We start from the raw sequence: 13691 nt of genomic DNA, 5'->3' as shown, positions 1-13691 counted from the left end.
TTCTGAAAGAGGCACGCATTATGAAGGATTTGGATGCCATTCAATTATGTATGACTTGGCTTTAACTTTTTTGTTCTTAATCTCCCAGCTTTTCTCTTCAGCAGGGCAAAGTAGCTAATGGCTTTTCAGTAAGCCCTTAGTAAATTTTTCTTTTAAGCCCATAACTTATTATTAAGGTCAACTTCATTAGTACATCTATCTTACTTTTCAACCAAAAATATGTTTACTGAAAGGAATAAGCCTAATGTCAAATGTCTTAACTACATCCTGGAAGAGAAAGAATCTTCTCCTGCATTAGTTGATGCCGTTAAATGATACATACACTCCCATCAATCAGTGGAAAGTTCAGGGTATTGCTGCCACTCTGCTCCTAATGCCCCTAGCAGTGATTGGTATTAGGTAATGGAGTAAATATTTATTGATATAATGTGAACCTAAACCAAAAGCCACAAACAATGGATTTAAATTTACCTCTATTAAGTTCTATGAAAAATTCTTTTCTCAAGGTAGGACATAATGTAGTTGTGAGATCATGTGCAGAGCTATGGCAAATTTAATGTCACAGGGCAGGGTAAACAGAGTGGGGCAAATCTGAATTTTACGAGTGTGTAAGGAAAGGTAATAGAGTTACTTTAGTAGTTGGGGCAAAGTAATGGCTCTTCGGCCATGTTTCCAGAATGGACAAGACCTGGTTGAGATGAAAACTTCTTATTTTTTATATTAACTAGTATTTATTCTTCACCTACAGTGAGTGTCCAGCTCTAGTTGCTGATGGTTGAATGGATCTGTTTCTAAAAGGAAAGACTTTAAAATCCCCCATATCACCTTTCCCAAGACAATGTTTTACTCATTCCAACTCTTGGTCTAAAATGTTCTTTGATAATTTATAACAGAATTGGGTTTTAAAGTAAATTACATCTTCAAACGGTACAGTATTGATAGCTAGAAAAGTCTTTTATTTTGATTTATTACTATTTAAAAAGTAGAAAATATTTTCCAAAAAATTAGGAAATAGTTTAGTCAGAAAAAAATAAATATCAAAGGAGAGATGGAGTAGAGAGAATTTTAAAAGCTAAGAAAAACGTCTCTGTGGTTTTAAGAAAATTAAAACTTAAATAAATGGGAGTTATAACAAAATACTATCAATTCTTATTTAACATATTTACATTTTAAACTAATTAAAATAGTCACATGGTATTGAGGGAATTCAGAATTCCTTTTAAGTTGTTTTTAAAGTATACAAAAGGTAAGTCTTCAAAAATTGGTACTTTGCTTAAAGTGATTGTGCCTTAAAGTTTAAATCACTTATCAGGATTGACATGTCTTTTTGTTTGTTTGTTTTAAAAGCATAAGCTTGCTCTGTAATATTGGACTTGTAGGTTTTGATTTCCTTCTGCAATATCTCTTAACTTTGAAGGTGAAACTTAGCACAGAATTTTTGATGCTTTGCGTAATAAACATATATTTTTAAAAATAATGACAAAATTTATTATGGTATAATCACATTTTAATAAGGTTTCCTGTGCATTTCACGGCAGATACCTTCACTCAGCCATGATTATATACCGTGACTTGAAGCCCCACAACGTGTTGCTTTTCACCCTGTATCCCAATGCCGCCATCATTGCCAAGATTGCGGACTATGGGATTGCTCAGTACTGCTGTAGAATGGGGATAAAAACGTCAGAGGGCACACCAGGTGGGTGACAAGGTTTGTGTGATAATTCCCTCTTCAGAATGGATAACCACTGACTTCAGTTGTGAGTTCAGGAGAATCAAGAGAACACTGTAGCCTATCACACTGTGAACAGCTATTTGTTGTGACCAGAATGTGAATAATTGTGACCAGTACGTTTGTGATTTTGAATATTATATCCTGTAGGGCAAAAAAATCAACTGATGTAATTTTCCAGGGTAAAAAACAAATTAAATAAATAGAGTATGTTTTATGTCAAGTTATATTTTTAAAAGTTGGACTTAAAAATGTTTAAATACTCCAGAGGTGGTGAAAAGGAACCTCAAAGTTTTAGTGAGGCAAACCAAATTCAGGTTCGCAAACCCTTTTTTGTAACTCTGAAACCCAAATAACTTTGAAAATCCAAAGTTTTTTTTTTTATAACTGATTTGGTGGCAAAATCTGACCCGATTGAATTGATCCTTGTTAGGATCTTTATTTCTCATATTCACTGTGGATGTGTGTATGTTTCACAGCAGAAATATAAACATGTTTGTTTGAATACAGGGTGTTGGCTCTGATCCCACTGAATTTTATGTAATTTGTTATATGCATTATTACTTTCTTAAATATGAAAAAGTATAAATTCCTAAATACTTCTAGCTCCAAGAGTTTCAGGTAGGGACTTTGGGACTGGAGTTCTTAGTTGCACTGTTCTTGATACAAGCATACTTTCTTATTCTTTTTAAAAATTTTTTTTAATTAAAAAAAATTTTTAATTTAATTTTATTGGAGTATAGTTGATTTACAGTGTTGTGTTTCAGGTGTACAACCAAGTGATTCAGTTTTACATATACATATATTCATTCTTTTTTAGATTGTTTTCTCACAGAGTTTATCACAGAATATTGAGTAGAGTTCCCTCTGCTATACAGTAGGTCCTTGTTGGTTACCTTTCTTATATATAGTAGTGTGTGTATGTTCATTCCAAGTTCCTGATTTATCCCTCCCCACCACTTTCGCCTTTGGTAACCATAAGTTTGTTTTTGATATCTCTAAGTTTGTTTCTGTTTTGTAAATAAGTTCATTTGTATCATTTTTTAAAAAATTAGATTCCACATATGAGTGACATCATCTGAGATTTGTCTTTCTCTGTCTGACTTACTTCACTTAGTATGATAATCTCTAGGTCCACCGTGTTGCTGCAAATGGCATTATTTCATTTTTTATGGCTGAGTAATTGTCCATTGTATATACGTACCACATCTTCTTTATCCATTCCTCTGTCGATGGACATTTAGGTTGATTCCATGTCTTGGCTATTGTAAACAGTGCTGCAGTGAACATTGGGGTGCATGTATCTTTTCAGATTATGGTTTTCTCAGGGTATATGCCCAGTAGTGAGACTTCTGGGTCATATGGTAGTTCTATTTTTAGTTTTTTAAGGAACCTCCATACTGTTCTCCATAGTGGCTGTACCAATTTACATCCCCACCAATAGTGTAGGAGGGTTCTGACTGGTACAGTAATTTAAACCTTCAAACATTGAACTTTGTTTTTCTTTCTTCATAATTTATAGGTTGTTAATGCTTCAATACTTAAAAGTACTGTAGAGTCATGTTACTATGTAAAATGAGACATACCCATTTTGCGTACTGTTATATTTATGGTCTCCAGAAATCACAGGCATCATTTTCTTACCTTAGATTTTAATATTGCTTTTAAGTGTCATGCCCAACTCTTTTTTTGTCATGCCTGCTGTAATACTCCTATTACTTTAACTGTAAACTGACTTTCTACCAGTGAAAATTCTATTTCCTTTGTTCTTGGGTTTTCATGATCTTATACTCAGACATGTTCTTTCCACGTGGAGTTCTCCCTCCCTTTCTCAGCTCTCTTTCCTCTTCTAATAATAGATTCAGCAGAATCTCAGCTTCCGATTAGTAAGAAACAGTCATAGGGCAAGTAATCTGTACAGACATCTTATCTTTCAGATTTCAGTTTGCGTGGGAATAGAAAATTGAAGGGTTGATATCTGTTTAGTGGGGGGCAGCTCTAGCTCTGGAGAAATCTTACATGGTTAGTTATTTGTAAATAAAATTACAGGTGGCTTTACATCATCTTGATGATTGAAGCTCAGTTAAAACACATTCTTAAGACAGAAGAAAGTACTTTAGAGGATATCTGACTAGGCAAAATTGTCCCCTACCCTCTTCCCCTTTCCCCATTTTTGTCCTTAGATAAGCAAATGGCCCCAGCTTCCAATGCCTGGTTTTATTTTTGCTCCAAATACATATCATCTCTTTCATTTTACATGGCTATCTGTTGGAAGTAGAGTGTGCATTCTCATAAACATTTCAAAGTATATTTTCTGGCTCAAGTGTCTCTGGGTTGTTCAATAATAATAAAATAATTATCTCTTCAGCAACTGCTGTGTCCCAGGCTCAGGGCCAGATACGTTAGACACATGGTATCCTATCCTCATGCCAGGGCTGAAAGTTAGCTTTTATCTTCTCATCTATAAAATGAGGAAGCTGAGGCTCAGTGAGATTGTGTAACTTGCACAAAGTCATGCAGTAAGTGGCCAAGATAAAGCTCAGTCTAAATGACATTTGAATCCAGAGCTATTTGGCTTTAAGTCCTATACAGGCATACCTTATTTTATTGTACTTTGCTTTATTATGCTTCGCAGATGTTGTGTTTCTTACAAATTGCAGGTTTGTGGCAACCGTGCATCAAGCCAGTCTGTCAGAGCTGTTTTCTTCAACAGCCTTTGCTAACTTTGGGTCTCTGTGTCACATTTTGATTATTCTCACAATATTTCAAACTTCTTCATTATTATTATGTTTGTAATGGGGATCTGTGATCAGTGACATTACTATTGCAAAAAGATTGTGACTTGCTAACAGCTCAGATGATCGTTAGCAGTTTTTAACAATAAAGTATTTTTAAATAAAGGATTGTGCATTATTTTTAGACATAGTGCTGTTGCACATTAATAGACTTCAGTATTGTAAACATAACTTTTATATGCACTGGGAAACCAAAAAATTTGTATGACTCACTTTATTGCGATACTTGCTTTATTGAGGTGATCTGGCACCAAACCTGCCATATCTCCAAGGTATGCCTGTAGTCGCTCTCCTGGATCACATACAACTATGACATACACTTAAAGAGGTTTACTTAACCTTAGTTATTAAAAATCCAAATAAACAAAGCAAAATTACAGGGCCAGAAACCACAAATATTGTCACGTACAGGTTTGGAAGAATAGTCTTAGAAGATGGGATTCCACAGGCCTCGTAAACCCACCTAGAAATGGGCACATGACGGCATTCTTCTCTTGGAAGATCTGCTCATTACTGTCATGTCTCATGAAGGTGGGCCAGGCCACTCATCTGGGGCCTGCAATTCGTTCCCCCTCCCCCCAGCCACGTCACTGTGTTCGTGGAGAGGAAATCCTGCTGTTGAAGCCTCAACCCCCTACTTGGCAGTGGACCTCTCTGATCCTTGTAGATTGTGCTCCCTCAGTGGGCTGGGCAAGCCAGCAGTCAGCTCATTTCAACTCTGTTCAAACTCATGGCCCTTCATTTTATGTGTCTTCCTGGTTTGGGTCAACACCTGTCTATAGTTCAATATCCAACTGATTTTTCATACCAAGCCAGATACTTGTTCCTGACCCCTTTTAATCTGCTGTATCAATGTGCAGTAACACAAGTATGGAGAAAGATCATGACAGGGAAACCCAGAGCCCGATTCTTTCTGTTCTGCCCGCTTTTCCCCCAGGCTGCTTAATACATGGTAAGCATTTTTCCTTGCTATATCTTGGACCTTCTCTTTATCTCTACTGTATTTATTATTGTTAGAGCACTTCTAATCACCTCAGCCCTAAACTCAAATTAAAAATTTTAAATAACAGTAATTGTCACCACTGCTGCCACCATCACCAAACTTTTCCTTCCCCAGAGCAATTATGTTTGAGAAGAAAATCATTCCCTCTCATATGATTTTAGTTCTCTCCTTGTCTTTTCCTTTTTAATGGATCTTCCTGTTAATGTTATACTTAGAAACTTTATGAGAAACAAAATATAAGGTTTAACTTGGAAATTTTAGAGAAACAAAACACCATGTGTTTGTTATTGTTAAACTTTTGTGAAGTTTTATACTAACTCTTACTGTGGTGCATTAACACCGTGTGTGCATGTGAGTGTGGGTTCATTGCTGTTGTCTCAGGGAATATGGTAATGGGAGCAAACCTTTCGTGGCACGAACAGAGTGCTTGTCTCATGCTTAGCCCTTTGCATAGGTTGATTATCTCAGTTAACCCTCATGACCCTCTGACATGAGTCCTATTATTATTCCTGGTTTACAGATAAGGAAACTAAATAAAGCTTAGGGACCATTAAAAATGTCTATAGGGTCACATAAGACACAAACCCAACCTTCCTGAGAACACAGCCCCTGGCCAGGTACCATCATAGCTGGAGCGCAAAGGTAGAAACAATTCGGTTATTGGCAAGTACCACAGCAGTGTGTCTGTCTACATTTTCAAAGGTAAATATGGGATGGAAACTTTCAACTTCAAATAATTTGGAGAGATTCAACTTTAACTCAGTCAAATGGGTATGTATGTATTATATCCTGTTAGTAGCAACGGTTAATTCTGGGTCTTATGACAGTTACACTGTTGACTGAGATGGATGCTGACTGATGGCTTTCACCCCGCCAACATCCACAGAAATACAACAGTCTTTGGGTAAACAAAAATGTTATTCTCTGGTTATACCTATCATCTGATAGAAATTATGAAACATGCTCTACTCAGACTTTTTGGAAAGTAAAAAAGAAAGTATATGTTTCTGTGTACTTTGTGATATATAGTCAGACCTAATTTATAAATTTCTCATGTTTTTGATCTATGGATATTTTAAATGCAGACTTCTCTGGAAAAGTATCTCTAAATATAGTTTTTAGACAAATGCATCATATTTTCCCAATTATTTTAACATTGTGACTTGTAATAATTCTCTAAGGGAAAGGTATTCTTATTTTTTATTCATTTATTCATGCATCTGGCAATAATTTATTGAATGTTTACCAAATATCAAACTGGTGTCACTACTTAATAGCTGTGTGGTGCTCAAGATTCACTTTCTGGGGTTCACTTTTCATTTGTGTAAATTGTGACGAGAAAAATAATGCCTACCTCAGCGTTGTTTAAGGGTAAAATGAGGTAACCCATGTAAGTAACATAGAGAAGAGCTGGCATGTTGCAGTTGCGCCAAGTGTGTTAGCTGTTTTCGTGGTGAACTTGGAGAATGGGCATTAATAAATGTAAATTTTCATCTCCAGAAGCACACGTTTTGCCAGGAGAAACAGGGCTGTAAACAATAATCATAAAGCATTGTATTAGTTTCAGCAGGAGATCTAGTTCAAGGTACAGTGATAGTGCAAGGCGCAAGTGGTTAACTGAGCTATGGGTCGTCAGGACTTCCTTCATAGAGGAGGTGACTCTGGAATGACATCTTAAAGGAGAAGTTTGAGGTTTGAGTAAATAAATAAGTAAGTGGGAGGAGACATTTCAGGCAAAACGTGCTAAGGTAGAAAATGACTTGTCTCATTCCGATAACTGCAAGAAGTTCCATGCGGTCTAAGTGACAGATGGAGGATGGAGGATTCTTTGGTTATGTTTTTCAATTCTGGCTGTATATTAGATAACATGTAGGGCTTAAGGGATATATCCCCTAGGGTTGTGTCCTTTACAGTTGTATTTTAGTAGGTGTGGAGCAGGGGCTCTCAATGTGGCCACATGTTTGAAGCTACTGGAGGACTTTCAAATGTACGGGTAGCAGGACCCCATGCCCAGGATTCTGATTTAAATAGTTTGGGTGGAGCCCAGACATTGAGGTTATTTAAATGATCCCCAGGTGATTCCCATCTCTTCATCATATAAATAGTGTCATTGCCTCTATAAATCAGTTATAACATGGGCAGCTCAAATTGTGGTATTGTCTCACATTGGGGAAAATGTTATTTGCAGAAAAACTTTTAACAAGATGATTAGCATTTACTCTAGATTTTGAGAGTATTAGCCTGTGATATAAGCAAAAAGTTATGAGAGTAAATATGAATAGCATTTAGACTTATGTTCAAATAAAAAGAGCAAATGTCTGTTTTAAATTAATCTTTCTCAATGGTGCACATTCTAGGCACCGCAGTGGATTCTGGAGATAGATATATATGACCTAATGATTATTGACTGTCTAGATTCTGTTAAACTTGGGCTATGAAGTCAGTGTCTTAGTTTGAATCCTTGCTCTACCACTTACTAGCCAGGGCTGGAGAAATTACCTAATTCCTTTCCTTGGTTCAACAGTAGTACCTAATAATAGTATCTGTTGTAGGGGATTGTTGTGAAAATCAGATGAGAAATTCATGTAAAGTGTTTAGCACAATGCCTGGCACATTCCTTAGGTGTCTTTTCTTTCCTGGACTCTCTGCTCTGTCTTCTTTTTTTTTTTGCGGTATGCGGGCCTCTCACTGTTGTGGCCTCTCCCGTTGCGGAGCACAGGCTCTGGACGCGCAGGCCCAGCGGCCATGGCTCACGGGCCCAGCCGCCCTGCGGCATGTGGGATCTTCCCGGACCGGGGCACGAACCCGTGTCCCCTGCATCGGCAGGCGGACTCTCAACCACTGCGCCACCAGGGAAGCCCTCTGCTCTGTCTTCTTAACACAGGGGGCCCCCTTCTTAACACAGAAGGCTCTGTTTGCCTTCCCTTTCCCTGTCCTCTGAAGGGCATTCAGAAAACTCATCTTGTTTGTTTGCTCTCTCTCAGAGATCACTGTCTTGTGTTCCTGGTGTCCAGAGTTTCATACATGTTGTCTAGTTATTTCATTGTTTTATGCAGAATGGTAAGTCTAGTCCCTGTTATTCTATCTTACCTAGAAGTAGAAGTGATACATGTTTAAATAAATGACTTATTTGAACAGCCTAATACAACGTACATTTAGGATTTTAGTTAGTACTTAACATTTGTAGTCTTTGAGGGGCATCAGTGCTAAAGAGGGTATCCGTGTAGTACAGTAGCATGGTCCATAACTGCCATAGATCATTCACAGTATTAGATCAGGTGACAACACTGTTCTTTTGTAAACAGGCAGGAAATGTTTCTATTTCTAGCCTTCCAGTGACAAGTAACATTAAAAGTGTTCATTTTCATCCCAAATTAAATTCAGTGGTGAATACATTGAGTAGCTTGAAATGTTATTCTTCCTGTTACTACTATGGTGACCAGTATACTGAAAAATAAGGCAAAAGTTTTTGAAGAAATTGCAGTTGCTTTTCCAGGGAAGTCCTCAGTGATAAGGATACATGTAGAGTAGCTTGGAGGATCTTATGGTTTAGATTGATAGTTAAATGTTATGTTGGTAGCTTAGGTCTTGATGCCCTCAGTCCCCCTCCCCTCCCCATTTTGGTTGAAATACTCCATGATGTTTTAAATTAAGATTTGATTTGCAAAACATAAGGTTGTGAGTTGAAAGCAGCAAATGCTATTGAGCAGGTCAAAAGATGTGTTTCTAATAAATTAGTGGAAATAACACTCCGGCAACAAAGAGATATATCTAGATTTAATGTGCTTGAGTGTTTTATATACATACTGTATTGTAAATTCTGCGTCTTTGTTTTCTTTTTCTACTTAATATTTCAGGGACGTCTTTCTGTGTCAAATATCAGTTTTAACAGTTACATAATATTTCAGTAATTTACTTAACCACATCTTGATGTATATTTAATTTTTTCGAACTTTTTGATATATTGAAAGGCTTTAATTAATAGACTTGTAAATTAAAAATTTCCCATTTATGAAACTAATTTTTAAACATTAAATTTCTAAAAATCATATTGCTGGGTAGGCATATTTTGAATTTTGAAATACTAATTACCTTCTAGAAAGGTTTATCAATTAAAATTCCCTCAAAACTTGAATTAGAGCACCTATTTCCCATTCTGGGTTTGTTATTGTTTTTAATCTTCATGAAGTTAATAGTCAAAAAGTGATAATTTAATGTTTTTATTTTTCAAATATTTATATATAGAACATAGTTGGTTTTCCTTAGATTGTTGACTATTACAGGTAATGTTGAAATTACTTTTTTTTCCCTGAAGTGCTTAAAAATGATTTATCTCTATTGCAAAATGAAAGGTTTTATTTTTCTTTCAGAGAATTTCAGGCATGAACTTACACCTGAGAGAGAGGGCTTTTATTCGTTTTATTCGAGGTTTTCTTTTTAGTGTTCAGTTGGGTTCAAGGAGCAGAGTCACAATTCTTGGAATGATAAGGCCATTAGCATTGCAGCCAGGTTAAAGTGACTTGGAGTGAAGTCTAGAAATCTCCCTCCTGTCTCCTCCTCTGTTTGAAACACTGCTCTGGGAATAGTTATTATTAAGAATGATGTAGACTTTTCCCCCCTCTTAGGCTTTATTTATTTAATTATGAAATATCACTTAATAATTTATTATTGAATGTTTATCCTTATTATTCTTCAAGATGGACCTTGGGGTGAAATGTCCTGGGACAGGGCTGTTAATTGACTTGATTAAGATGTCTTCTTATAGAGGTGATGTGGCCTGTTTAGAACTCATCTTCCTGTCTCTTCATCAGCACATATGCCTAAGTATATACCTCCCTGGGTGTATAAGTTCTGGGGTTGGGCATATTTATTAATATGTCTGTTTACTTTCAGGGTTTCGTGCACCTGAAGTTGCCAGAGGAAATGTTATTTATAACCAACAGGCTGATGTTTATTCATTTGGTTTGCTACTCTATGATATTTTGACAACTGGAGGTAGAATAGCAGAGGGTTTGAAGTTCCCAAATGAGTTTGATGAATTGGCAATACAAGGAAAATTACCTGGTAAGTTTTATTTTATCTACAATAAAGATTATTATTATTTTTTAATAGCAGCTTCATTTCCAAGTTATTTAATTGTAGTTGTATAGTAATTCATTTCACAGCTGAAAATTTTTTTAGTGCATGAATATTCTTAAATTCTGTGACATATTAATAAAATCATATGAGAAAGATAGAATTTATAGGGCTTCTTTTTAATATTCCAAATATTGATATATTTGGTATTATATTTAGAAGAATACTCAGAGAAGGAAATACTATTAGAACTCCAGGTTTAGTGACTTTTCTTCTTGTAAGGAGTTACTAAGTGTCCATTAGCTTGGGCTATTTTCATTTTCTTGGAGTGAAGTAATTTCTATGCAGGAATGGAAGCTTGAATTATTTACAATAATAATTTTTAGTAGTAAATATTAGTAAGAATTAGTAAATGAGTATTTAATGAAATCAAATCTCATTTTGAATGGTTGCCTCATGCTTTAAAGAAATTCTAGGGCTTTGTCATTCATTCCTTAACTCTTCAGTTCTCATTCTAAAGTATTCTTTTAAATATATTTAGTTTCTCATATTTTCTGCTTTTCTTTTCATTTAAGAAAAGTTTTGAGTGTATACTATGTTCCATCTGCAGGGAATACAGCTTTAACTATCTCCTTCTGGGGAACCTTTAAAGATTCCCAACAGAAGGAAATCTATTATTATTCGACTAAACTTTGTGCACAATCTAGGTCATCTCCCTCATTTTATCAGTTAGCTTTCCAGTGAAAGTTTTCAGGTCTGTATTCTATACCAATCAGAAAAATGGCATACCTCTTATAAAAAAAACAAATGTGCACAAAGTGACTGTGGGGGTAACTTTGGATTAAATGGATTAAATGCTTGTCTACATTGAATATTAAAATAAAAAGTATTTGCAAAGCAGTCTATTATATGAACAAAAGTGTTTTCAAAGTCTATTTGAAATGAAGGTATGAAAGGAAAATCTATTTTTATTCAATTGGTATTTGTGTCTCTTTTTATACTGTAAAAATTAAGAACTCATTCTTGATGTCTCTAGTGGAGACAGTTAACAAAATTAGCTTTAAGAGTGATAAGTAGATTCATGATATATATGGGATTATAGAGATCAGTGGTTCCTTTGCAATGTCTGGACCTCTCATACACATTGAGAAGAAATAAAATAATTGTTCTGATTTGTCCAGTGTTTAAGCGTGATATGTTTTTTAATGTTTTAGATCCAGTTAAAGAATATGGTTGTGCCCCATGGCCTATGGTTGAGAAGTTAATTAAAAAATGTTTGAAAGAAAATCCTCAGGAAAGACCTACTTCTGCCCAGGTATTTGTGTAGTCAAAATTTATCAGTATTTTGTTCAGAACATCAAAAATATATATGTAATATTCAAATATATATACTCAAACATATAAACAAACACACACAGTTTAAAACAGTTATAAAGCAAAACTCCTCTATCCCGTCACTACCCCAGGCACAAAATAAAGGGCCAACACCCCAGAAACGCACATATGCCTCTTTCTGATTGCATCACCCTCTTTTCTCTATATGTAGCCAGTCTCCTGACTTTCATGATAATCATTGTTTATTTTTCTTTTTATGATTTTACTACCCAGTTTATAATTTATTTAAAATGGAATCATAGTCACGTGCTGTTCTGAGTTTTTTCAGTTGTTCTCCCAACATTATTTTGTAAGCTTCATTCATGTTGTTGAACATAGCTGTTGATTACTTTCCCTACTATTCCATTCCATTGTTTGAATGCACAACAATGTATTTACCCATGATCATATCAGTGGGTATTGGTATTGTTTCTAGTTTTTTGCTATTATAAATAGTGCTGTTAATGAGTGCGGTCGTACATGTCACCTAGTGCAAATTGTATCAGAATTGCTTTGTGGTATCTAACCAGGAGTTGAATTGCAGAATCATGGGATATGGGAATATCTAAATCATTTCTTGAAGAAGTTGTACTAGCTTAACAGTTCCATCACCTGTATATTAAGGTAGCTGTTTTTTTTAATATATTCTCCCTAAACGTTGTACTATCTGACTTCTTAATTTTTTCCAAATAGATTCAGTCTTGTGTATTGATTTACATTTTCCTAATTACTAATAAAGATGAGCATCTCTTTATATATTCATTGGTCACATATATGTTTCCTCTTCTGGAAAATGCCTGTTCATTATTTAGCCATTTTTCTATTGAGTTGTTTTTGTAAAAATAAAATTTAAAAAGCGCTTCTTTATACATTTTATACTAAAACTTTGTTGGTTATATATGTTGCAAATTTCTTTTCCCAATTCATGGTTTGCATTTTTATTTCCTAAAGAGTGCCTTTTGATTAACAGATTTTCTTCATTTTAATAGAGATAAATTTAACAATACTTCTTTTTATGGTTATTAATTTTAGGGTCCTGTTTTAAAAGGTCCTTATCTCTCTCAGAGTCACAAAAATATTTACCTATTGTTTCTTCAAAATGTTTAAAAGTTTTGTTCTTAATAGTTAAGTTCTGAATCTATCAGGAAATGACATTTTAATCTAGATCCAATTTCCTTTTTTCCATATGGGTAACCAATTTTTCCAGCTTCATCTATGAAATTGTTTCTTCCTTTGTCTTCTACTGATCTTTTTATTTTCCATTTCCACTCTGTAATATACACTCAAAGATAAACACACACACATTCTCTTCCATTGGTCAATTTACCTGTTCTTCCTCCGGTACAATCCTGTCTTAATTCCTGAAGCTTTATAATAGTCTCTTTCCCCCCCTTATTTTTATCCTTTAGGAATGCTTTAGCTGTTCTTCAGTCTAGTTTTTCCATATAAAATTTTAAATCACTTTGTCAACTTTTATGAAAAATTCTATTGTGCTTTGGATTAGACTTGCATTGAATCTGTAGACAATATCCTTATGATATATTGTCTCTCTATTCTTGAATATGGGTTATCTTTGTATTTAGGTCTTCTTAAGTGTCTTTCAATAAAGTTTTATAATTTTGCATCTAGGTCTTGCACATCTTTTTCTGGATTATCTTGCTATAAATTGCTTTATACTCAATTTCTGGCTTGAGATGTTTTTGAATCACCC

The 13691-nt window shown here is 35.0% G+C and overlaps 1 protein-coding gene across 7 annotated transcripts in view; it reads left to right on the top strand.

The window, feature by feature from the left end:
• Positions 1-13691, top strand: part of LRRK2 (leucine rich repeat kinase 2) — a 153718-nt gene that overhangs the window by 120189 nt on the left and 19838 nt on the right. For 6 of the 7 annotated variants that reach the window (XR_004528996.2, XM_033866912.2, XM_073788830.1 and 3 more), the window contains 3 exons: positions 1539-1699; positions 10424-10594; positions 11821-11921. Coding sequence is in view for 6 of the 7 variants with exons in the window: in XM_033866912.2 (XP_033722803.1) it covers positions 1539-1699; positions 10424-10594; positions 11821-11921 (433 nt within the window). In the remaining variant the exon portion in view is untranslated. Of the gene's footprint in view, positions 1-1538; positions 1712-10423; positions 10595-11820; positions 11922-13691 lie in introns of those variants that run through there. The other variant, XM_033866916.2, reaches the window with a different exon arrangement.

Source organism: Tursiops truncatus, chromosome 11, assembly GCF_011762595.2.
Source record: "Tursiops truncatus isolate mTurTru1 chromosome 11, mTurTru1.mat.Y, whole genome shotgun sequence".
Taxonomy (NCBI): Eukaryota; Metazoa; Chordata; class Mammalia; order Artiodactyla; family Delphinidae; genus Tursiops; species Tursiops truncatus.
This window is presented reverse-complemented; position numbering and strand designations above follow the sequence as displayed.